At 45.8% G+C, this 26,972-nt stretch overlaps 1 protein-coding gene across 1 annotated transcript; it reads left to right on the top strand.

Annotated features, from left to right (window-relative positions):
• The first annotated feature begins 4,384 nt into the window (after nucleotides 1–4,384).
• abcc6a (ATP-binding cassette, sub-family C (CFTR/MRP), member 6a) lies at nucleotides 4,385–26,972 on the top strand. The gene is made up of 31 exons (XM_068729140.1): nucleotides 4,385–4,426; nucleotides 7,060–7,236; nucleotides 7,413–7,538; nucleotides 12,405–12,542; nucleotides 14,997–15,119; nucleotides 16,244–16,305; nucleotides 16,432–16,563; nucleotides 17,643–17,849; nucleotides 19,070–19,247; nucleotides 19,436–19,597; nucleotides 19,696–19,788; nucleotides 20,326–20,529; nucleotides 20,849–20,995; nucleotides 21,117–21,204; nucleotides 21,731–21,800; nucleotides 21,889–22,015; nucleotides 22,112–22,288; nucleotides 22,389–22,556; nucleotides 22,772–22,955; nucleotides 23,065–23,149; nucleotides 23,237–23,354; nucleotides 23,525–23,732; nucleotides 23,843–24,153; nucleotides 24,448–24,647; nucleotides 24,861–24,987; nucleotides 25,199–25,300; nucleotides 25,422–25,568; nucleotides 25,678–25,836; nucleotides 26,005–26,171; nucleotides 26,316–26,510; nucleotides 26,850–26,972. Exons 1-31 carry the CDS (start codon nucleotides 4,385–4,387, stop codon nucleotides 26,956–26,958), a joined length of 4,533 nt encoding a protein of 1,510 aa, XP_068585241.1. The 3' UTR covers nucleotides 26,959–26,972.

Below are 26,972 nucleotides of genomic sequence, written 5' to 3'. Positions count from 1 at the left end.
TTCTGGTTCCAGGCCAGCTGAGAAAATGATGGCAAGACATCTGCCGTCTGAGAAGAAAAAGAGCATCTTTACTGTGTCTGAGGTTTGGAGATGTCGCGCTGAGATTAGATTCACCGACGACAAAAACAACCGGGGCCCAGCAATTTCCTTACTAATTCTGAATTGGCTCCGCAGACGAAGCATCTCCTATAAAATGGCTAAATTTCGGAGTATAATTTACCCAGCGACAGAGCTGGTGAAGTCCAGATCCTGAGCTATTCTGATGAGCTCGCTCCTCCGTGTGGCATTAAAGCAAGAGGTCAATATTTTGGGAACTGGGGTTGGATGAGAAGCAGCCTGTTAGCAGAGCTTAGCTTAGAGACTTGGAAACAGCTCTGTCCACAACATCATTATTTTCCTCTCGTCTCGTGTGCGTTTATGAAGCTGATTCGTCATTTTTCACTCAACTTAAAACATTTTCCACTCTGACACTCTTGGCTTTGACTTTAGTGCCCGCACGTGTCTTTCCATTGATTTAATATGCCGCCTCTAAAATGTGCCATCGTTCTGTCTGAACACAGTGCTGGAGAGATTTACTTGTTTCCAGTCTTTATGCTAAGCTAAGCTAACTGGACGTATACCGTCACATCTACTGGGAAGATATGCGAGTGGTCTCAATGTCCTCATCTAAACCTAAAGAAAGCCGATAAGCGTATTTTCCAAAACGTTATCGTGACTGTGTCTGTAACAGTATGTGAATAATCAAGCTGTGTGTGTGTGTGTGTGTGTGTGTGTGTGTTTGGACTTCTTATGAATGACTCCTCAGCAGGTGCCTAGGCAGTAAGGTGACAAATACTTGAAGGGCTCGTATCACTCACAGAGGCATGTGAGACGGGTCCGGAGTCGACACACGGAGGAAACAAGGTCTGACGCACACAATCGCACACACACACACACACACACACACACACACACACACACACACACACACACACACACTGTGACTTCCTCGTCATATCAAGCGTACTTGTGTCCCGCTGACAGACAGATCAAAGGTCTGTCTCAGTTGTAGAGTGAAGCAGTGAGGACAGCTTAAGATGGCATTATGGGTAAAAAAAAAAACGGGAGGGAGAGAAGCGGAAGACAGAGCCCAGTTAGAATTGCTTGCGTAGGCTGACGCATGTGAATTCACAGGCTGCACTGGAGCTGCGCCGCTCATCTAAACCTGCTTATTTCAGAGTTAACAGAGAAGCACAAACAGCAGATATTTTGTCACCTTGTTTCTTAATCTGTTTCGGTCCCCTCCCTTTGCTTTGCCGTTGCTAAATTTGTCTCCCCTTTGCTCCGACGTAAGAAGCCAAAATGACACAATTATTTTGACTAGACTGTTTTTCCTCCCAGGAAGAGAGGCCAGAGGAAGTGTAGGTGACCTGGACTGGTTAACCACCGCTGCACCACGAGTTGGCTGGTGCCCTGCCACCCCCGCAGCCACCCTCCGCATCCACCGCCTGCCAGGTCCACATTACAACTACTACACGCCACGACCGCAAGCGGCCCCGCTCCAGTGCCAGTCTCCCATCGGGTCCATGCTGGGTGCTTTTCTCTCTCTCCCACCGGTGTAAACAGTCTGCCGTCTGGCCATCGGCTGGCCCGGAGCTCATTTCGGTCGTATTTGAGTGCATGTTTATGTACGTTAACCCATCTTGGGCCCGTACGAGCAGTTTGCACGCCTGTCGCTCTTCTTTGCATATGCAGGACTCTGCGCTCGTGTTGTTTTTGTGTTACTTTTCCTCCATGAATTGCAACACCCTCAACCTCAAGCTGCTGTCTGGGACCAATCAGCTGAGGAGTCTTGGCTCCGATGCTGCAAAGAAGTTTATTCTGGACGCAACAGGGGAGGGGGGGGGGGGGGGGGGGGGGGGGGGGTATTACACTATCTCACCTCCAAACAGAAAACCATAGAATATATATATATATATATATATATATATATATATGCACATTTACTAACAAACCAGGGAGACCACAGTTCACAGGGCCCCTTTCGAGGGAAGTTCTCACACACCCCTAAAAACGTCCTCACGCAGCCAAGCACCAGATGTTGTCATCTGTCTACTGTTGAGTAGAAAACACAAACACTCTCTTGCCACAGAGATTCAAGCATGTCACCTACGTGAGTTAAAACAGAAAGGGAAGACATGCTACATCTCTCTCTCTCTCTCTCTCTCTCTCGCGGTCTCAGTGTTTGGACCCCGGGCGTTATTTGGGACGACGAGGTGTACTGTAAACACTTCAGCCTGTGACACACACACACACACATACACACACACACACACACACACACACACACACACACACCGCCCACCCCACTTTCTGTGGTCCACTGCCTGAGGTGTTTCGGACCATTTCTTGGTGGTAGCAACACTCCACTCATGCTGTGGGACTGAGACATAACACAACAGTCAGGTCGGGCCATGGATGTCTTGTTTGTTTACATCTGTCTGACAGCTACATTAGGCTTTGTCAGACTAATTCATGTTCTCTTAACCCTCCGTTAGTTAATGTTGAAGCCAGCAGGATAAACGTCGGGGAGGACTTTCTGTCCTTCTGACCGTACCTCATAACAAAGCACACCCAACACACATCGGTTCAAAATATTTATTTCTACATTTTACCACAATTATAGTTCCAGTTCCCTGTCAAATCCAACTTTTAGAAGAATTCCACATCCAAATGAATCCACGTGTCGCGTTACACAATTCCCATTATTTTGCACCAGGAGCTGAAGTGAATAAAAAAAAAAACACTCGCCAGGCTGAAGGAGAAACATAAAGTGATGACTCATTTTTAAAAGAATAATAATCTCGTATTTGCACATGGCGAGACACAGGACCTGGTGGTGGTCTGCCTCTTTGCCTGAACTTTCCATGTTTCTTCTCAGCGGTGATGATGGCCGCGGTGGTGTTAGTCCCGGTGGAGAACGCTGTCATACTTTCCTGCACAGCTGCCGCGCTGAAGTTTTCCCTTGTGTCTTGACCAGCGTGACCGTCATCACGCCATTCGATGATGCTTTTCAGCAGACTACAAAGCGCTTTATTAAGGACACCCACACGTTTTCCCCTTAAACCGTGCATAAACATGTACAGGATGGATTTTGTTTTGCATTTAATAATGCAACTAAATCTCTTTCAACTCCTGCATTTCAATATTTCAGACTTGCACACATAAACGGCATCGATAGTGAAGTGCATCTTTTTTCCTTCAGTGTTCCTTTTATTCCTCACTCAGACATGTCACTTTGTGACAGAGTTGTGCGATCATCTTACATTTTCCACTTACACTGCAAAGTTTCAGGACAATAGGATGACTTATTAACAGATACCTTCCCTTTTCTTCCATATCAGCAATTTTTTTTTTGTTGCAATACATGGAAGTGCTCGTGATGCTTGCGCCATTGAAAAACTCAATTCTGTGACTCATGCAGTAGGGTAAATATTAGTGCTATGGTCCACTTGTGAAAGGGGTTTCCACACATACATGCTAATATGTTAAGCTTTGCACCACGCTGGCGATGCATATGAATAGTTGTCTCAAAACATTAGCTAAGGTTACTAATATCCTGGATATGAGGACTGTGAATGTTTGTTTGAGTGCTGCTGGTCTCAGTTTCAAAGGTAAGTGTGCACAAACAGACAGTGGTGAGACGACTGGTTTTGGGACGTGGGGAAGTAAGGAGTGAGAAAAGAGGTAAGGGGCAGAGAGTGAAAGTGGGAGGGAGAGTGACTGGCTGTGGGGCTGTCATCCCATTGAGGGGAGTAGCTGTGGTGTTTTGATCGAAATCCAGCAGATGTGGGAGAGGAGAGAAGGGTGTGAGTGAGAGAGAGAGAGAGAGAGAGAGAGAGAGAGAGAGAGAGAGAGAGAGAGAGAGAGAGAGGGAGAGAGAGAGAGGGAGAGAGAGAGAGGGATTTCCACCCACCCAACAAGGAGACACACTCATAAACAGGAGGCAGACAGAGGGAAAGTCAGATAGACACAGGATCTCAGGACAGCAGCAGTTCAAACAGCAAAGGCAGACAGAAACAGAGTTTCATTGAGAGAAGCTGTTTCATTAAAGGGGAGGAAAAGTCACGCAGACACATTCAAACACACACACACACACACACACACACTAATAAACATAGCAAGTGCCAGCCAAACAGACAGACAGGAACCAGCTAACCCCAAGTTTTACCATTAGCCAGAGAGGAAAAGTCGAAACTTTTTCTCCCCACATCACACACACCCACACACACACACACACACACACAAACACACACTGGTGCTGAGCGTGTGCTACACAGCGTGAGGAGCAGGGCTGATCGACCCCAGCGAGTGGAGCCTCAGGAGGGAAGGAGCAAGCGAGTGGATGGATGCATTTTGCAGACTCAGCGGCCTGGACCCTCTGTGGGTGAGTTTGTGACGTGTTCACCTGTAATACCAAGTTTCTTCTGTCACTAAAGTCAAGCTCATTTGTAATAAGCCAATATTAATATAGTAAATATGTGTGCAAAAGTTTGTTCTTGTCTTTCGGAGCCTGCATTATGAACTGTTGTTTATGTAAGTTTAGATTTTACTCCTGGTTACTGATTTGTGATTTTTGGGCTTTACAAAATGAATTGAATTGAACTTGCCAAATTGTCACCATTGATTAAAGCAATTAGCATTAGCCACATTAGCATGTTGTTCTTGTGTCATTGGCCAACTATCAACAAATGCTGCTCATTCGACAGGTTTCTACTGTCCATTACTAAACAATAGAATGGAAAATATTAAGCAGAGAAAAAGAGGAGGGGGGAGTAAGTAATTTAATCTAAAATGTCAGCTGGCAGCACTCACCAGTACAAGAGGAGAATCATCGCACGCTGGGCTTCTCAATTTGCAGTTTGTACATAGATGTGTGAGAGCATTAGAGAAGTAAAGCAAGTCTGAATGGGAGAGTTTCCTTTAATGCGTTTACCGTCACTCCGCTCTGTGATTCAGCGCACTGAGATGCTGAGAGGCGGAGATGCATCACGACGAGTGAGCTGCTGTTGTTGGAAAGGCTTTTTAAGTCTTCCAGTATATCCAGGATGGAGCTGTCAGCCGTCCAGCTGGAAATGCCAAAATGATTCAATGCACTCGCTCCCAACGTGCCTCTTTCCCCCTCTTCCCCTCTTCCCCTCTGTCCCTCTGCGTTTCTGTTTCTCATTACGGCTCTTTCTCTGTTTTTGCTCTTGCAAAACCTCAAAACAATGGCCGTCAAACTTTACTGAGAAAGCGAAAGTAACTTTTAAGTCTTGTGCAGCTCTCTTTGCCACGAACGTTCAAAGCACAGATGCGACGTTCTCGGGCCACACACTACATCCATTACAATGCATAGAAGATGTTCAAACAGATGTTTTGTCTCACGTTGGCTGCAAAGCACTTTCAGTTATTAACCAGTAATCATCCTTTCACATGCTTTTGGAACAGCGTCATCGCTTACTCATTGGTCACAGCCTCGGGGTAGTGATGGGGATTTATATAGCTTTAATACTGAACTGAACATTCACAACCCAGCTCAGCAGCAGAGGTTTGATCCAGAGACCCTCTATGCATGTGAACTTGATAGGCTGGACACATTTGAAAGGGGTCATTAGGAGCTAGGAGTGTATTTAGTTTCTTTCTTTTTAAATCAAGCCATCTGGTAACTTGAAAAACGGGTCCAAGTCTAGGTGAGACTATTAGGGAAGTGATCAAAATTCCAGTGTCCTCAAATCATGTTTTGCTCACAAGACAGAGCAAAGGTTTAATGTAGTTAACTCATTATTAGCCACTGAATTTGGCATTCAGCAGGTTTGCAGCACAGTTAAAGTCTCTACTGCTTGTCAGGTATAAAACAGACAGCTAGTGGCATCTACTGCAGCCACTGCAGAAAGAGGCTGAGTACTGAGTACAATGCACAAGAAAGTGCTTGGAGAGGGTTTGACAAGTTGAATTTCTTACATAAAAGTGTTCTGTTCATCGCCTGCCACTGACCGCAGGAGTCAGAAGGGTCTGCGAAAGTAGCCTCCCACACACTGCCTCTCCAGAGATTTATCGCTTGAACGGATTTGGTACATCAGTGCTCACAGAGACCACCGGTACACAAAATGGTGTGTTCATGACATAACCCAAACCACCTCCGCTATAAAGATTTAGCCGTGTGGGAATTTTTGTTGTATGCAGGTTCATGAGTCACACTCTTGAGGCTCCAAAGGCGGGAAACGGTGGCGATTGATGGTAAACTTGAATTAATCACGATTCATGCATGAGACACGCCGCTCTCCCAGAGCAGCAGCAACAACCAGAGTGCGTCTCACCTGACGTTGTTCACCAGGCAGGGCTGCGTTACATAATGAAGCTGCAGCTGCCACCAATTGTGGCCTCTCTTCCTCATCCCAGTTGGGAGTCTACCAGCAGGGCCAGACTACCATGCTAGAAGCTCTAAACCACTTCCTGTGGTGACTCCGCAGGGCAGCCTCGTTAGCACAGCCAGACACCCTGCCCCTCATTAGGCCAGCGAAGTGATAAACAAGGGAAGCGAGACAACAACAGGCCACTTAGCCCCTGGTGCTTTTTGTTAAAGACAAACCATCTTCTGCTGCTGTTACACAATCTCAAACCTTTGGCAGCATTTGCTCAACACACCTCTGTCTGCATGGACGTTTACTATTTATAGGCTTCATTATTAGTATAATCTTTGACCTCACATTTCGATGTGTTGACAGCGGACATTGTCCTACTCGAATTAGGAAACAAGCCAGAGACGTGGTCAGAAAAAAAAGCCACAAACTGACTCAGCTTTTTAGCAAAAGAAGGCCCCCTCCAACTCACACAGGGTCAGGATTGGGCACAGACGGATTTTTTTGTTGACTTGCTGTGGTTTCACGCTGCGCTGCCCTGATGGATGAGGTCTGAAGTCTGAACTCTCTGGACTTGGCTCTCATGAATTCTGTCTGTCAGATGATGGATATCATCTCACAGTTTGACTAAACTAGTTGATCTAAACTTCTGGCTTCATTACTTTCTCTTTTGTTGTAGGACTGGAACCGTACGTGGTACACAGCCAACCCAGACCTGACCCAGTGTTTCCAGAACACGGTACTGGTGTGGGTGCCCTGTATCTATCTGTGGTTGTTGACGCCTTTCTACTGCCTCCACCTCTACTGCCATGACTCCGGACGCATTCGAATGTCCTGCCTCTGCGCCGCCAAGATGGTGAGACTTCACACAGACTTTGGCCAGTCGTCACTTTATTGTCCAAGGGTTTTCACTGGATTGCAAATAGATACAAAAAGCAAAATGATATCCATTTTTCTCAACATAAAACCCAACACTAACAGACAAGAAAAGTGTTTCCATTCGGTTTTTCATTACTCTCCTGTCCTGCCCAGGTGTTGGGTTTCCTGCTGGCCTCCTTTGGCTTCGTGGAGTTCTTCTACATCCTGCTGGAGAGGAGCCAGGAGATCCACCAGCACATGGTCTTCCTACTCAGCCCCATCATACGCAGCATGACTGTGGTAAATACTGTGGCTCTTTCCCGATTCTACGTTTATATCTGTCCAAACAGGGACTTATCCGACTGAAGTAATTTCAGTTTATTTTATGATTTCTTTGTGCCGTAAAAGCAAAGGGCCTTCTTCTAACATTGCATGCTTTGCATCAGTGCATCAAGGGTGGATGAGCAGCATCGTGAATGATGTTGAATCTATCAATCAAGGTCCAGCTTACCGTGGATATTGACTTAAAGCAGCAGTGTGTAGGATTTAATGGCATAGCAGTGAGGTTGCACTCACCTTCTCCTTTCAGAGGTCATACAGTGGCCTTCAAAAACGCAAAAGGCCCTCTCTGGAGCCAGTGTTTGGTTTGTCCCTTCTGGGCTGCTGTAGAAACCATATACTTGACCTGTCAATCACAAATTTAGCCACGAACATCATGCTGCATTGAAGAAGACTTGAAACGGTGGTGTGTGTGTGTGTGTGTGTGTGTGTGTGTGTGTGTGTATGGAAAACGCTTTAACTATCAAACTATGCAACTGATTTGTAGCTCGTATCGCACATCTGACATCCCTCCAGCGTTGCTCTGGGTAACAGAAGTTTTGGGAATATTTTAGCTTGTGTCCTGCTGGCTCGCATGTCGATGTGCAGCAAATGAAAGAATATATAGCCTATGCACAGTATGTTGGCCAGACACTGAGGTGCAAAGATGCATGAGCAGGGTTAGATTTATAGTGTTGCAGGCAATACAAACATTACAGTAACATGTAAACGCCGCCAGTATTTGACCACCGCTCATCAGGGTGCAGAGTACATGTGTAGTGACATCAGCTACTGTTTGATGTGGAATTAAAGTATGTACGTATGTGCAAAGTTTCAATGCAATGAAAAATGTGCTTGGTAGGTGCTGTGCCAAGCACCCATGATGCTCTCCGGTTCCGTATGTTAAAAGCATTCTTCCTACTTCTGAGTTGCACTTTTATAAGTTGTACGTTTTTGAGCGGACCGTACGCTCCAGGAAAAGTTCTCCTCTAAATCAGACACACTTTTAAAGGCCCACATGGTCTCATGTGTGCCTCTTTGTGTCATACGTTTCTTTTATTTGTGGCTGTATTTTGTCATAAAGAAGATAATGTATATAAACCCAAAATGCTTCAGATGTTTCTAGAGGCTTATTCTTTACCATTGCAGGCCGAACTTAGGCATAACCTGTGAGGATTGACTCACAGTCAGCTCTTGTCCACTCAAAGTAGTTGAATCCCGTGTTCCAGTGATGCTCTTCTAATTATGCAGTTGCATATAAATGAGTTGTTCAGTGGTAGCAGTGCTTCGACTCATCGTGCGCAATAAATCAAGCTCATTTGAATCTCTTCCAACCTTTTTGTTGATCTTTAAAAAACATAAAACCGCCGAATACAACGGCGACGAAACACAATTGTAGCCTATGTTAAACCTAATTACACAGAAAGGTTCGGTCTCTATATATAGGCTCCGGCTACAGGTGTGCTGCTGGACTGCAAGTTTTGACGCCAGTTCCTTCTTTGAGCGCCATTGTTCTGACCAAGACTGTATTTAAGGTGCAACGTGTTTGTTGCAATGCAGAAAAAAAGAAAAGATGAAGCACAACACATTCATTCACCTTACCTTGAAACAAGAACCTGAGGTTTTGAATAAACAGAACCATTCTCAAAATCTATAGTGCACGTTCATTCAGCGCTAACAACTCAAATGTTTAGATCCAAATCAGTGCAAGACCTGTGCAGATTGGTGCAGTCTAGATGAGAGCTTTAATCTGTACAGACGTTGTTTGTCTTCTCTCCTTTCAAACATCTTGAATCAAACTATAACCCCCAGAGCAGTATTTATAGAAGATACGGGCCGGTGTGCAATCAGAGACGTGTTTTCAGTGGCGTTTGTTGATGGAACCCTAACCCTGAACGTTTCTCAGAACATTGATCCCACTCATTTTCTGCAGATTTTAAATGATGCTACACGCTGATGAGTAGGCGCAAAAAGAAGAGGGGTGCAGCCGACAACATGGGTGGCACGGATTTAAAATGCCGTCTGTCCCGGGAAAAGGAGTAGCAGTACAGTAAGGGTGCTGAGTCCTAGTAGGATAGGTTGCTGTAGCCCAGTGAGCTGCATAGGTTTACTCACAAAGCTTCCTCTCTCTGCAGCCTAATACAGGTCCTGCATAGTCTCCAAGTCAGACAGCCTTGCCCACCTGTGGTCTCTCTTCAGACTCCTGAGTCAACAGCAGCACGTGTTTGGGTAAAACACACTGAGATGTCTCTTGTATCGAGGGATCTAGTTAAAAAAAGACAATTTATTTTGAGAATATCATTTATCAGGCCAAAGGGGACTGACAACAAACATCTACTAAATCTAATGAAGAGCTTGTCACAAATCTGTAAATCTACTTGCGAGTCCTTTGACATTATAGTATTTTCTTGATGCCCGTTCCCCAGGCGCAGGCCTGGAACACTGTGCTCTTGTTGCTCGGACCAGCTTGTTCCCTGTATGGTAACGGTTCTCAGCCCACAAATCGTGGTCACTATTGATGAAAAGCACACACATGACACTGACTATAATCAGCAAAACCATGACGTACAGGTCCTATTCCTTCCCAAGCGCTGCACACTTCCCATGTAATTATAAGGTAGGGTTTTGATTCGGGGCTCAGTGATGGACTTAGTTCCACCCACTGACTTCTACAAACAGATGGCTGATGGTTTTGAGCAATATGGCAAGTCAGAGCGGAAGGCTGGGAATAGCAGGGTCCTTGCCCTCAGATGCTGACCCAAGGTCAGCTTTATGATTCCTCTACTTATGCTAAGGTTTGGATTTAGGCTGATGCAGCCTCAACCTCATCAGGACGTAAAGTACCAGCAGTCGAGGACATAACGTTCTCACCATGGGCTCGGTGCTGCTGACCGACATACTGGGAGATGCAGATATACACAGTACCACACGAAACTCCAACACTCGATCAAAACTAGAGGGGGAAAACAATCAATGAGCAGTTTTGGAACATATGTTTAGCTTGTAAAAACTGTATTTTAATCACCATGAATTGTTGTTTATTGATGTAAATACTACTTTCAGCCGCAGTAATTGATATTTTAAAATCAACAATGGATCAAATGACTATGAGTATCTCTGATGAAACAGGCTGCCGTTCCCCTCAGCTCTTCTGGACTTCTTTTTTTTTTAACATCTTTCAGCTAATTGTGTTGCTTTTTACGACCTCGACCTCGTTTCCAGACGAGGAGGCAGCTGTTTTTAGAGAAACAAAAAAAAGCCGTTAAGAATTCCCTGTACACTACATGTCCAGCGCCAATCAGCAGACAGACGAAGGTATAGCGACTAGCTGGTGAACATAGCGGAGCATTTAGCTGCTGGAGAGCCACATTCAGGAGTTAGTGGAGACTAAATATGAGCTAAATGGAGAGTGATTATTCATCAGGTGGAGACAAACGACTCGACAATGTCGCTTCGTGTCGGCTGGATTAAACATCATAGGGTGATCATAAGTCAATTATTTGTTCACAGCTTGTTGCGTTCCTCCCAAGTGGCCAAAAATCAATCGATGCAACTTGTGTTGGAAGTAAAAAGCTCCTCGTGTAGAATAATTGTAATCGGTACATTTTCCCCTCCAAGCACATCGACGTTCTTAGAGGTCTTGGACGTTCACATGCTTGGAGTTGGCCGGTTGTCTCTGTGTTTGCGTTCCCTCTTTAGTTGTGCCTTCGGCTCCAACATGCAGTCAGGTGGACTGGAGGCTCTAAATTCCCCATAGGTATGACTGTAAGTGCCTGTATCTCTGTATTCCTCCTTCAATAAACTGGCGAGCATCAAGTGCGCAGGGAAAATGAATGAACAAAAGAATATTAGAATCAGCGTGTCGCCACAGCAAGTTAACGAAAACCCTGTATGTCGTTGGTATCTACCAGAGCACTTGAGGATCTTCCCCCTCACGGTCACCACACAGAAATCTGCACACGTCTCCTTATGAAATGTATAGGGTTTGTTGATGTGAAAAACGTATGTAATTACCAAGCTGCTATGGTTTGTAACAGAACGGTTCTGTGGCTCATCCCAAAGTAACCAATGCGGTACTCATGAATCATGAAACCTGAAGCCGCTTTCTCCCCACTCGGTGATGAGCTGGCATGGCATCGTGACGTCTCTCTTGGCCAGCCACTCAGAGAGGAACCAAGCACAGTGTGGTTCAACAGACTCCTCTGAGGAATATGCAACACTGAACCCGGCCTATTTTTGAGAAAACATCACGGTATAGAGCTTTGTTTTTGTTTTTTAATGGAAAGTGTACAACAACATCAAGCAATGCGTGCAGGGCATGCAGCGTGCCCTGGATTCATTTCTTTGTAGGCGGAAGTCAGCCAGAAACCATCTGTGGCAGCGACCGGGGAAATCCCAGAATCCCAAGTTCTTCCTCTAAACCACCATCGGCCGCATTAGATCAGAGGGAATCTAATCATAGCCTCCCTGTTGAGAAGGTCGGCGGTGACATCGGCGCCTAATACGGGAGAGATAGGGCTTTGTTTTCTTCAACTGAAGTGGCGTAGCACGGAACAGCAGCTCAGAAAGAGGCTCTTCCCAGAGCAACTTAGAAAATAGTTTGGTTTGAACTAGCAGGTGACTAAAAAAAGAATGCTAATTGGTTGGTAAATAAGATAATTCATACTTTAAAAATCATGCTTTCTTTCATGCTTTCATGCTTTCTTGACCTTGTTGAGTGGCTCCAGGCTGTTTTTTGGAGTTTTGAGAGTTCTCCAAGCTCGGAGATTGTTTCCTCTCCTGCGCTGAGGGACCCCCACATGTGAATTCTGAGATAAAGTCTCTCTGTCTCTCTTTGTCTCTCTCTAGATCTTGGCCTTATGCATCATCCAGTTGGAAAGAATAAGAGGCTGTCGCTCCTCTGTGTTCCTCTTCCTGTTCTGGGTCTTGGCTGTGGTCTGTTCCCTGGTGCCTCTAAGAGCGAAGATCCAGCTGGCCATGGACGAGGTATGTCATTTCATTAAAAACAAAATATCATCGCAGTGTCTTAACACATGATGCTGCATCCAAAATGCTCTTTATTGAAAATAAGGAATAATTCAGAGTCAGTGTGTTTGTCAGGTTTGAACTCAGTGAACTTGCCAAGTCAAAACACCATGCAGGGATATCTAATCAGGTCCACTCCTACCCATAGTCTAGACACAAGACTCCAGCAGCGTAGCTTGACATACACCGTGTCAGCAAAGAGTTTCTGTTTCATCCCCCAATTTCAACCAAGGTAGCCGAAGTTAACCAAGTGTTGGAGGATGACACTGCCAATTCTGGTCAAGCCTGTGTGTGTTTAAGTTTCCCTTTTCTTCCTGTGCCTCACGTCAGACACTGCAATCATTGTTGTATGGGGTAAGTTTCTATTTAAGCGCACACAGCCGTAGGGCAGTCGCATTTGCATTTCTATAAAAACACACAAACACACACACATCCATATTTCTGTTTTATCGTCCTCGGTGTGACATTCCCACACTGCTTGGGGGACAGTAATGATGGCCCTTGGATAAATGCTGGTGAGACATGGCAGTCCAGGGTCCGACCAGAGGAACGTCAGCGCTGTGTTTATGGGCCTACACTGCTGTAAACACAGCCAGATGGAAATCTATGCATCCGCGCATAATGCGATGCCATTTAGAATTCAGACAGATGTTTTCATTTCATTCAACCACACGCGTGTGCACATAGGATGCACATGTGTGACCATCTAAATATTTCTCCCTCATATCACCAAATCCATACGGGTGCAGTTGATCAATTTCTCTAAAGGTCTTGATGCCATCCGGAGTCTTTTCGCTTGGTCATGAGGGTGAACGGTAGGCAGCCTACCATGTCGGTAGACTGAGGTGAAATGGTTGCAGAAGATGCAGTGAAAGTTGGGCTGGAGATAACGAACAGATGTCTAATAAGATGATGCAGGAGCTGTTCATTGCACCCTAAAAACAAAATGAACAAAGAAAGTTATCACTGACTTTCACTCAAAAGCTAATAACTTCTGTTACATAGATAGTTTGAGACATATGCTAGCTAAATAAGCTAATAAGCTCAGCACAAAGACCTGAAACAAAGGGAAACAGTTAACTGACTTTCTCCAAACATTAGGTCTATGTCTCCTTTGTTTAATACATACAAAAACAAAGACTAAAATCAACACTGTGGTTTTACGCTGTGCTGGTGGGAGGATTTTAGGCTACCTTTGTACAAAGAAAGGTTAGCTGTTTTCTGTCTTTGTGCTAAGCTAACTGGCTGCTAGCTTTAGCATTGTATTTGACAGGTTGTTGTCACAGGTTTTTGTATGTGTTACAGTGTGTCTTGTACAATGTTTCACTGTGACGCTGATAACGTTACTGGTGCAGGACAATTCATCTGCGATAGTAAAAATACTTTAATCTTGTTGACAATCAAAGTTTTGTCGCACAGCTTAGCGGTTTGTCCCTGTCTACTGTGTCAACTCACATAAAATATCGTAGTGACACATTTTGGGAATATTTATGAAGAAAGTGTCTACTTGAGTTGACTGAGTTCATGTTTGTCGACCCTTGGCCATTCTTAGTCTCCTGACCTACATTTTTGCCACCCACTCTCCGACCATCCTGACCCTGTTTTTCACCGTGTGGCCGGAACCATTTGGCCCCTTCATATCTCCTTTCTGGGCACAGCACCACACTTTTCAGAGAAAGCCGGGTTTTTTTTACTGTTTACCATGGCTCTGACTTTCATGCATAGCCGTTTCATGCACATTGCACTGGCTGGCCGTGGCAGCGGCCTTGACCCAGTAGTAAACAATGCATCTGCCAAACCCCACGATTTCTTTACGTCAAGAATAACAAGTGAGTCCTACATTTCACAAACGTCTCTGAGCGGTTAATATCGCAGCTGCTCCCTTGATTGACTGTAAGGCTACTGGTTTGTGAAACCACAATCTCCCTATTTACAGATACGGGCTCTTAGCGTGACTGAGAGGCAGCTTTAACTATCACTTCATTTATATAAAGTACACCATTAAAGACCGGGTTTAAGCTCCAAAATACTCTTTACTGTGTCTGTGATCTTGGTGTGTAAACAATCCCTCTGCTATACAATGTTCTAGCATGGGAAAAGCAATGTATTGTGAAGCCACAGTGGATATAAATGACGCCGTATTCCACAGGATGTTGTGTGATACGTTAAGCAATGTTGAAAGAGATGAAACAGTCAAAACACTCTGATCCTGTTGAAAACCTTGATTTAAGAGCAATGTTATTGTTCTTTGGCATGTGCACGGCCACAAAGCCAATTAATTGTGTCCTTAGCTTGAAATAGAAGTCTAACTTACAAAACTTGTCTGGAATAGCTCAACAAAAATAAACTGAAGGAACTCTGGCTAAAAGGCCGGTCTTTTTCAGCCTCCTTAATCCGTGCTTTCTTATTCCGCAGGGCATTGCCTCAGACATTGTACGATACCTCGCCTTCTTCTCCTACTTCACGATCCAACTGGCCCAGCTCTTCCTGTGCTGTTTTGCTGACCAGCCCCCAGAGGGAAAAAACGTCTTGGAAAAGGTAGGCAGAGGAGAATGTATCCCACTTCCGTCAAAAACGTCCACTCCGATCCAGTACACAGGAAAGAAAACGCCTGAGCAGCTATCTTGTGGTTTTCGACTTTTGTTGTCAAGACATTTTTCCCCTTTTGGAGGAAATGATGTGATTCACCTCCCTCCCTCCCTCCCTCCCTCCTTCCACTCTCACTTCGCCGCTTTAGCTTCCTATGAGGAGAGTGTTAATATGTGTGTGTGTGTGTGTGTGTGTGTGTGTGTGTGTTTGTCGTTGTTCTCCTGCATACCATCACCGCGACTCACTCACTCCAGCGTTGGATAACATCAGGACCGCTGCACAGGCATTACTTAATACAGATCTCACTATCCCATCAAACATGAGCCCGATGACACTAAAGCTCCAAATAACAAGTGGATTCCGGACAGCTGACAGGTTGATGAAAATTAACTTCTAATCAATCAAACGGATGTGCGACGTAGCATTTCCCCAGTGATAAACAATCAAAATAGCTGGAAAAGTCCCTCAGAAGCCGTCGGCCAGAGCGGTGGAGAGGCTGAGGGGGCAGAAGCCGCAGTCTGGCGTGGTGGACACACCCATCGGTCGCTGCTTGGTGTGTCCTCCTCGTCTTCCTCCACCTTCTCCTCCTCTCCGCCCCACGCTCTGGTTAGAGTTACTCACAGGAAGAGAGGAAGAGCGGGAGCGCTGGTAATGAAGTGAGCAAACACCCTGGTGAGGGGGTGGCAGGGTGGAGCGATGCCATAAGGAATGCGTGAGAGGACAAACTTTCTGTGTTTCTGCGTGTGTGTGTGTGTGTGTGTGTGTGTGTGTGTGTGTGTGTATCCACTTGTTGGAAAGTTTGTGATTTGACATTTCCGTTCTGTCTGAGCTATAGACCTCAAAACGTCATCTCCCACCCATAACACTGAACTCTATTTATTCCTGTGGGAGTTCATGGCCTCTGCTCCCCACAACGGACCACCTGACCGTACACACGTTAGCATTCTTAAACACACTCCTCACTCAACCATCGACCGACGGCCTCTGTGAAGCTGTGTGTGTCTCGAAAGCCTTAAAGTGGTGAGAGCGTTACTGCGAAAACAACATTGAGTCTGGTCTTTAATCTGTTGCAGAATCCCTGTCCCGTGAAAGACGCCTCTTTCCTGTCAAAGATTCTCTTCTGGTGGTTCACTGGGTAAGATGGTTCTTCAAAACCCCTAATTTTTTGGGGCTTCGGCTGACTCACTACACCGACAGTTTGTTCTTGTTTACAATAATATGTGTTCTGTTGACGATCGTATGTGTGAATCATCGTCCTCAGGCTTGTTGTGAAAGGATATCGCACCCCGCTGGCAGCGGAGGACTTGTGGACCCTGAGGGAGGAAGACACGTCTCGCAAGATAATCTCTGAGCTGGAGGAGGACTGGACGGATGAGTGTGCCAAACTTCAAAAGTGAGAACACCTTGTAATTTGAGTCTGATGGTTTGAAGGGATACCTCGGCACTTTGGTGTTGAACTTTCATAAAGTTGAGAGGCTCTGAAGAGACAGAATAAACAAAATGAAGAGTCTACAACCGTTTAAACTGTGAGGTTGCACACTGGGTCAGCTGTGCTTTGGGCTTAATGCTAACATGCTCACAATGCTAACATATGAACTAATTAGCATGCTAACATTTCCTTATTAGAGCAAAACACAAATTACAACTGAAGCTGATGGGAACGTCAACAGTTTTGCAGGTATTTGGTCATACACTCAAGTTCCAAAAACACTACATTTCCCATAATGCAACCAATAGCATCCTTCCCCCATGCCAACTTGATGTTGTGAATTGTTTGTCTCCAACATGATGGCATCCTAACCCGAATGAAGTCACCTGGGTTATCTTATTAGACCTTAGAAGGCTCTATCTAGAACCACAGTAGACATTATATGGCGTGCTGCACGTCTTCTTCTTTCAAATGGCATGTAGTACTCCCTCATGATGAGTAAATTTGCATTAGCTAGTAGTTGTAGAATGAAGACAACGTGCAGCAGAAGACCAATCTTCATCGAGAAAGAAACCTGCACAAGACAACACGTGTCCTGCACAAAGAATCAATTCCATTTTATTGCAATGTGGCCAAACGTCAGCATGGTGGCGGTTGAGTTAATGACCCAAGCAGAGCCATGATTAAGGTAAATTTGAATTCGGGACGTCTCATCACCCGAGGCATTTTGGACCAAAAATAGGTCCTAAAGCGGTCCCTTGAGGACACAGAGCACCATCATGTCGAGGCAAGAACCTTGTTGTCAAAGCTTTTTAACGGGATCTTTGACGATCCCTCGTTAAATCCAATAATTATGTCAGTGAATAATGCTTTTTACTGCTGGCAAATTCTTGAGTCCATCAGTGATGGTACGAATAACAACAGGTTTTTTTTTTACAGTCAGTTCTACATTAAAGACTTGAAAGGCGCCTGCATTGTGTTGGGGTAATCTCTTGACACAGATGGCTCGTCTGTAACTGCGTGCGTTCTCTCGTCTCCGGCAGGCAGGAGAAGGCCTTAGCGTCGGGTGTGGTGCTGGGGAGCAGACTGCAAGACCAGGCCCAGCTCCTCAGGAAGCTGCAGAAGGAGCAGAGCTCCGGCTTCTTCCTGCTCAGGACGATGGCGCGCAAGTTCGGCCCGTACTTTCTGACTGGTACCCTGTGTATCATATTCCACGACGCCTTCATGTTCGCCATCCCCCAGGTGCTCAGGTAAGACTTCCAGGAAGAGTTGACTGAAACCTAAATCTGCTCTCACAATGAGTGCAACCTGGCAACAAAAGAGAACAGCTGTTGTTTGTAGATATTAGCTTTCTCTCAAACCCAGTACCATGAAGCTCAGGGTTATTTGATTTATAGTGCAAAGAGTACCACGAATAACAAGTTATTCTGCATGAAGATGACTGCGTTGAAGAGCAAGAAGCTCTCAATGAAATTGCTCATAAGAAAGTTGCTATCACAAGTGACCGTGTCATTATATTTGGAAAAAGATGTTGTTGTTGTTGTTGAGTTTTTCCAAATATAGCTTCCTCAGCGCTCGGAGTCCCACAAACCAAATGGCATCGCGTTCGCTGTATTAACGAAAGCTGCTGCCAATATCTCCAAACCTCAGTTCAGACTGAAATTACCTGGACGGACTGCAGCACAGGCGAGAGTAAAAATAGGCTTTATTGTGGTCACTGTCCAATTTAGGGATTTAAGTGGAAGAGATTACATTTTCCTGGTATAATTTAAAGAAACATTGGTTAAGCGGATACTACAGTCTACTTTACTGTAGAAACAACTCCCTAGTTAACACCTCAGATATCACCTTCATGGTTCTGCTTCAATGATTTGCGTCTCAAACAACAACAGAAGCTGGCAGCAATGAAACCAGGTTACGGCTGACCCGCCGCCACCCGCCGCACAATCCCCACTAGCCAGACTGGAATGTTGTTGTTGATGCACGGCACAGAATCCGTGGAAGTGTTAATTACGGTCACAGAGCTGTGAGCAGATAAAGTAGACGAGACCGCAAGCCCTCTGTTCTCCAGTGAGGAGGACGGGCCGGGAGGGAGAGGAGGCTCTAAATGGCAGCGATGCCGTCGGACCACAATAAGGGAACCGCTGGCCAAGTGTGAGGGCAGCCCGGCCACAAGCTGAGCACTGTTGTGCAACCCGAGCTGCTTTGTGCGGACCAGTCAGCCAGCGGCCGCAGCAGCACTAACGGCCGCTGGTTTAAAGCACACAATGGAAGTCACATAATACCACATTGAATTAAAAAAAAAAAAAAAAAAAACGGGATGTTGACAGGGTAAAAACCTGTCTGTGTCTGCTATGATTGGTGTTCATTCACTGCGTTCCAGGGAAAACCATAAATAGAAACAAAGTTTTTGATTTGACTTACATGCACTTAAAAACTGAACATCCTGATTGATCTCCTCCTCCGGCAGTCTCCTTCTGGATTTCATGAGAGACGAAGACGCTCCGCTGTGGAAAGGCTACTTCTACGCCACTCTAATGTTCCTGCTGTCCTGCCTCCAGTCCCTCTTCAGCCATCAGTACATGTACACATGCTTCACGGTGGGAATGAGGGTGAAGACGGCTGTTATGGGCTTGGTTTACAGGAAGGTGGGTATCTGCATCCACGGACATAAATTACGCTTTAAATGGCAGAAACAACAGCTGTCTCTCCTTCCAGAGAGAGATTAACAGCTTTTATCTGAAATGAATGATTGTCTGGAATCTTTACGACGGTGTTCGTTTATATTGGACGACTGAGGGCTAAAATGTCTTTGTCTCTTTTGTCGTCAATCCAGTCTTTGGTGATAAACAGCTCAGCCAGGAGGACTTGCACCGTGGGCGAGATTGTGAATCTGGTTTCGGCAGACACTCAGAAGCTCATGGACTTTGTGGTGTACTTCAACGCTGTCTGGCTGGCTCCCATTGAAATTTCTCTTTGCCTCTTCTTCCTCTGGCAGGTATGTCCAAATGTTTTCACAATGCCACTCATTCATGCACAACTGCATTTGGAACCGAAAGGCCCTTGACACGTTATTTCATTCTTTGTCTTATTTAGCATCTCGGCCCATCGGCTTTGGCAGGAATCGCCACTGTCATTCTCATTTTCCCCCTCAACGGATTCATAGCAAATAAAAGAAGCAAGCTACAGGTAAACGCAGTAACAGGAATCCTGCACACTTTCGCTCCAGTAGCCCTGACATCTGGCATGTCAGGTCAGGGATGCCACAGCTGGTTTAGATAGTGGCTGAAGAGCCGTGTGGGTGGGTTGGCCTGGATGGTACATTCTCTCTTGTCCTTTTGATGTCTGCCCCATATAACGTGCTTGAAAAACAATGAAAGGAAAGGGTGGGCAGTAAGAGGACATCATTTTTCATTTCTTTGGAAAAACAACAGACGGTTTCTGTAAATTCGGTTGCCAATTTAATCGAACTTAGTCTTGAATGCGGTGACCACATTCCAGGCCCTTTGTTGTTTCCTTGTCATAAAAAGCACTAAAATGTAACGAGCAATACATTCTCACTGAATTTAACAAGTTATACGATGTTCAGGAAAACTACTGCAGTTGTAACGAGCGCAGACAAACCCATGTTCACAAATGCATGTATTTGCTTTGGTCTGGTAATTGTCTTTCCACTGTGCCGCAGCTTTGGATAGTTTGTAAAAAAGCTCTCTGTCTGGTCAACAGGAGGTCCAAATGAAGTTCATGGACAGACGCATCAGACTGATGAACGAGATCCTGAATGGAATAAAGATCTTGAAGTTTTATGCCTGGGAGAAGGCCTTCCTGGAGCAGGTTTTGGGCCACAGAGAAAAAGAGCTCAAAGCCCTGAAGAAGTCTCAGATCCTTTATTCCATCTCCATCGCATCCTTCAACTCCTCTTCTTTCCTGGTAAGAGCTACCGGTAAAAAGGGTCCGTACAGACCTCAAACTGACCATGTTTGGAGCACTGAGCTCTGTACAAGGTCAGTTAGCAATGTAGACAAAGTATTTGGACTAATTTAAGAGCCATGCTGCGAGCGTGACAACAAATAAAACGTGAAAATACATATTTGGGACACGTTTTAAAAGATCCATCTCTTGAGAGACTGAGAGACAGACTAATGCATTGTTTTTGGTCTTTTCATGGGATACATTGAACACCGGCCTTATCCTATACATTGTGTCTCTAAAGATCCCCCGTCATATTTAATCTCTTTTTCCCCCCAAGATTGCCTTCTCCATGTTTGGAGTCTACGTGACGCTCGATGACAGGAACGTCCTGGATGCACAGAAGGTTTTTGTCTCGATGGCACTGATCAACATCCTGAAGACCCCACTCAGCCAGCTTCCATTCGCTATAAGCGCGACTATGCAGGTAGGTGACGTTGTAATGTCGTGCCTGCGATTGTTCTGAGATGGTGTTTGATAAGGTATATTTGTATGGTACCATGCGATGGATATAGCTCGGTTAACTAACCATCTGTTTCTTTTTTCAGGCTATGGTTTCACTGAGACGTCTGGGGAAATACCTGTGCTCAGAGGAGCTGAGAGGGGACAATGTCTCAAAGGCTCCATTGAGTTCTGGTAAGAACCCCACCCATGTATATCAACTGTAACATCAAACCAATAAATTACTATTCTTTCATTTCACCAATTTCCACAATTTGTTCCCTATTCTGTCTTAAATCATAGGCTGTCATAATCAATATGAACAGCCCGCAAGATTGTGTTGTTTATATCTCTGGAGCACCACAACCTTGTATGGATCATGTGCACTGTCACTTCCTGGGTCCCTGGCTAACTGGTAGACAGGGTAATGATAGGATGTTCCCATTTAGTGGTTGAACGTAAATCACAGCGTGAATTCAGTCATATGATTCATAGAGAAAGAAAAAAGAGAACGACGGCAGTCCTCTGTCTGTAATCTGTCAACACTTCCTAAAACTAATTCACTTGTAATTACGCCCAGGCTGCGCTCTGACGAACAGACTTCAAGGGGGATTTTTGTTTTGAAGGTTTGTTTGTGGCTCAGGTTGAAGGAGCATGTAGACAGGCTTCAGCGTTTATTGCAGGTTTTGTTCATTTCACTCAACCTTTCTTTCTTGTTTAGATGGGGAGGACGTGGTGATAGAAAACGGGACCTTCAGCTGGTCTGCTGAGGGCCCTCCATGTCTTAAAAAGTACGAGTTATACAAATAAATATTAAATAAATAAAATGTGCTAAATCTACATTAAAAACAAAGAGACTTACAGTTTCTTTGTTGACAGGATCAGTATCCGTGTGCCACGAGGTTCCCTCATCGCTGTGGTCGGACATGTGGGCAGTGGAAAGTCCTCGTTGTTGTCCGCCATGCTCGGTGAAACAGAGAAAAGAAGCGGCCGTGTCACTGTTAAGGTACTGAGCTTGTGTTCCACAGGAACGTTTATTTCTTATTTGTGGGTTTCATTTAAGTAATACTCACAGTCTCTGGTTTGACCTGCGTCTTCACAGGGCTCGGTGGCGTATGTGCCCCAGCAGGCCTGGATCCAGAACGCCACGGTCCAAGACAACATCTTATTTGGCTCTGAGAAACTGAAGACGTGGTACCACCGAGTGCTGGAGGCCTGTGCGCTGCTGCCTGACCTGGAAATCCTACCTGCTGGAGATGCTACAGAAATTGGAGAAAAGGTATAGATATGGAGAAACGAAAATTATATGCTTTGGGGCTTTTATTTATCTCCAAATCCTCTGAGTTTATCTGAACTTTGGACTCATTGTGTCCCTGCAGGGTTTGAACCTCTCAGGTGGGCAGAAGCAGAGGGTGAGCCTGGCCAGGGCTGTCTACAGAAAGGCTGACGTGTACTTCATGGATGATCCCCTGTCTGCTGTTGATGCACATGTGGGCCAACACATCTTTGACAAAGTCATTGGACCAAAAGGAGTCCTTAGAGACAAGGTAACAAAACCAAAATGCAATTCAGCTGCAAAGAGCTAAAACATGGTTTTAAACAAGTCCTTAAACCACTTACAGGCACACGGCATGCGCTATTGTTCATCATAATACAGAAACCACCACTTTGCTGACACTTTTGTTTTGACGAAAAGCCTCAACTAAGTATTAGGATTGTGCTTTACATGCTATTTTTCTCACTTGTGTGGCTTGCTATACAGACCCGCATCCTAGTGACCCACGGGATGAGCTTCCTGCCGCAGGCTGACCTCATCCTCGTCCTAGGAGATGGAGAAATCACAGAGAGTGGCTCCTACCAGGAGCTCCTAAGCCGCCATGGCGCCTTTGCCGAGTTCATTAACACATTTGCCAGCACGGAGCGGAAGGAGAGCGCCATGCAGAGAGGTGAGAGACATTCTGTCAAAAGATGACCATAGAAATAAAAGTCAGCGTGTGCAGAAAGGAGGACTTCTATGTAATAGACATCAGTCTAAAGATGTCCCTTTTATTGAAGCTGGTTCCAGAAGGTCCAATGCTCGTCTCAGCATGGTGGACTTCATGCCATTCTCCAGAGACCTGTCCCAGGAGCAGCTCATTGGGTGTGTAAACAAACGTGGAAACTGCAAATTTGTGATAAAGATGTTTGGCATCCCAAGCCTGACCTCTGGCCTCTCCGTATCCTGCAGGGGCGACACCACGAATACCAACCTGCAGAATATGGAGCCCGTGTCTGAAACGGACCAGGAACAGGTACCGGAGGACTTGGGCAAGCTAACTAAGGCTGACAAGGCCCGCACTGGAAGGGTAAGTCTGAAAACGGCTTTTGACTTCACCTCCAATGGTGTGAAATTCGGCATAAGTGGCGCAGAAATAAGTTATTGCAAGTTTAATGAACATAAAACATAAAATAATTGATATAATGATCATCTAATTCCTTGAGATTGACAGGAACGTTTCGTGTTGTTCTACATCAGGTGCAGTTGGAGATGTACAAGAAGTACTTCAAGACCATCGGCTTGGCCATCATCATTCCCATCGTCTTCCTGTACGCTTTTCAGCAGGGCGCCTCATTGGCCTACAACTACTGGCTGAGCATGTGGGCCGACGACCCGATCGTTAACGGCACCCAGATCGACACAGACCTGAAACTGACCGTGTTTGGAGCGCTTGGCTTTGTGCAAGGTCAGCTAGAGAGCTTTAAGAGTCCTCACGGCTCAAACAAACGGAGAGTCGACACCGGTTAGTCGACGTTCGACTCTGACGTGATCAAACATCTCTCCCTTTCTCTTCAGGTATCGCCATCTTCGGCACGACTGTCGCCATCTCCATCTGCGGCATCATCGCCTCTCGCCACCTGCACATGGACCTGCTGATCAACGTGCTGCGCTCTCCGATGTCTTTCTTCGAGTGCACGCCCAGCGGCAACCTGCTCAACCGCTTTGCCAAAGAGATCGACGCCATCGACTGCATGGTCCCCGACGGCCTGAAGATGATGCTGAGCTACGTCTTCAAACTCATGGAGGTCTGCATCATTGTGATGCTGGCGACGCCCTTTGCAGCCGTGATCATCCTGCCGCTCGCTTTCCTTTACGCCTTTGTCCAGGTACATTTCCCCCCCCCCCAACATTTCAACTCACCACAAACTACTCTTTTTTTTCTTTGAGAGTTGTATGTTCAAGGCGGCTCAGCAAGAGCTGGGTTCCATTACAGTGTATTATTGGAAAGCTCCGGGCTCCAAAACCAACCCTGCTGATTTTGCCATTCACTTGTGTTTTGTTCCCCTGCGTGCTGACATAGATGTTACACACATTCACTATGAATTATGGGAAAGCCCTCAGTGCTCCCTCTTGTTTTCACTCATTAAACTTGTGTTTTACTTTTCCACTGTGGGCTACAGAGCTTCTACGTCGCCACATCCTGTCAGCTGCGGAGGCTGGAAGCCGTGAGCCGCTCGCCCATCTACACCCACTTCAACGAGACGGTGCAGGGCGCCAGCGTGATCCGGGCCTTTGGCGAGCAGTCCAGGTTCATTCTGCAGGCTAATAAGAGGGTCGACTTCAATCAGACCTCCTACTTCCCTAGATTTGTGGCCACCCGGTGAGATGATGTGATGATTATAATGTGCATTAATTTCATTTCTGCGTCGCTCAGTTGCAGTTCATGAGGGTTAGTGTTGATTCAAAGCAGCAACAGTTGCTGCCATTGCTTTATATTACATGGTTACACAAAATGACTTCTGGCTTTATTAATAAGGACACATTTTGGTAGCTGCCTGCCCACAGCTGAGCTAAATCAATATTACATCCACAGGTGGCTGGCAGTCAATCTGGAGTTTGTCGGTAATGGTGTGGTCTTAGCTGCTGCCATTCTCTCTGTGATGGGAAAAGGCACCCTGAGCCCAGGCATAGTTGGTTTGGCTGTGTCACACTCCCTCCAGGTAAGAGGCTCTGCCCACAGACACGCTCACACACATTCTCACACGGCAGCTCTGGAGGTTTCCCAATACCCGACTTATTAACGCCAAAGACAGCCAACTTCACACGCAGCATTTGGAGGTTAAACTGGAGAAAGTGGAATATAAATGCATTGCTTTGCTCAATCAGCAAATGCATTTTTCATTTAAAATAAACCTCTGTGATATTTTGCAGGTGACTGGGATCCTGAGTTGGATCGTGAGGTCCTGGACTGATGTGGAGAACAACATTGTGTCTGTGGAGAGGGTCAACGAGTATGCTGATACTGATAAAGAGGTAAGTGTTCCCTCCACACCCACATGGACAACACGCAGCTCAAAACGCTAAATCCAACACTGTACAACACAAAGGCTTTGTTCTCTACTCACCCTCTCTCTCTCTCTCTTGTCTCATTCAGGCCAGTTGGAGTATTGAAGGCAGCTCCTTGCCCCTGGCCTGGCCCCAGAGAGGTACGATTGAGTTCCAGGACTACGGGCTGCAGTACCGTAAAGGACTTGAGTTGGCTCTGAAGGGCATCACCTTGCAAATTCACGAAAGAGAGAGGGTGAGTCGTCTCGTGTGATACAATGTCTTTTTACCCGTCTTAAGCCTGGATGGTTTAAATTGCTTGGATTATGTTACACATGCATTCTGACTAAAATCCTCTTTTTCAGGTTGGAATTGTGGGTCGGACAGGAGCGGGGAAGTCCTCCCTTGCCCTGGGAATCTTCAGGATCTTGGAGGCAGCAAAGGGAAAGATCTTTATAGATGGAGTCAACATCGCCGACATCGGACTCCACGACCTCAGATCACGCATTACCATCATTCCTCAGGTGCGACAGCAGTAATAACAGAATCCGAGCCTTGGCTTTCATCATATAAACTGTTTGCAATAGCTGCAATCCGTATCCGATGGAGAGTGAGCCATTCTAAATTGTAATAACCGTGTTGCCAGTCTGGACCGTGTGGTGATGAATAACATCTGCTGCCCTCTCTCCCAGGACCCCGTGCTGTTCTCAGGCTCCCTCCGAATGAACCTCGACCCCTTTGACAGCTACACAGACGAGGAGGTGTGGAGGTCCCTGGAGCTCGCTCACCTCAAAAACTTTATCTCTAATCTGCCTGACAAGCTCAACCACGAATGCTCAGAGGGAGGAGAAAACCTCAGGTACACAGATACGACTCATTGCGCTGTGTATAAACCTCTACCCGTTGGTTTTCTAGTCAGTAAACAAACTTTATTTCGGGGATATCCGCACAAAGTTTCATGAATCATACAGGACAGAATCTGATATCTCCTTTGTCTGTGTAGTCTGGGTCAGCGCCAGCTGGTGTGTCTGGCCAGGGCCTTGCTGAGAAAAACCAAGATCCTGGTTTTGGACGAGGCGACAGCTGCTGTGGACCTGGAGACGGACACACTCATCCAGTCCACAATTCGCACACAGTTTGCAGACTGCACCGTCCTGACCGTCGCTCACCGCCTTAACACCATCATGGACTACACCAGGTACTGATCAACGATGAGTTGGATTATTAATCAGTCATTTTAAGACGTTTTCAAGTAAAATACCAAATATTTGATGGTTACAGCTTCTCCATCGTGGGGATTTGCTGCTTTAATGTTTTTCATATCACTGTAACTTGAATACCTTTGGACTTTTTTACTGTTGGTCACACAAGATAAGCAATGTTAACTTAACATTGCCCACATTAACCGTATGCTAATCACAGGTACAGGCCTAGACAACCCAAAACCCACAGCTTTACATATAAATGTTAGATCAGGTGTAAATAAATAAATGCTGGATCTAAAAGCCATCTTCCTCCTTCTTTTGCCGCTTCACAGAGTGATTGTCATGGACAGAGGCCACATTTCAGAGATGGACTCTCCAGCCAACCTGATCGCACAGCGGGGACAGTTCTACCGAATGTGCCGGGAGGCTGGGCTGGTCTAAGTCTTCAACGGGCT

This window comes from Cebidichthys violaceus, unplaced genomic scaffold (genome assembly GCF_023349555.1).
Source record: "Cebidichthys violaceus isolate CVI_PGR_0920_01 unplaced genomic scaffold, fCebVio1.0.p SCAF_44, whole genome shotgun sequence".
Taxonomy (NCBI): domain Eukaryota; kingdom Metazoa; phylum Chordata; class Actinopteri; order Perciformes; family Stichaeidae; genus Cebidichthys; species Cebidichthys violaceus.
The sequence above is the reverse complement of the archived record's forward strand: the minus strand, read 5'-3'. Positions and strand labels throughout refer to the sequence as shown.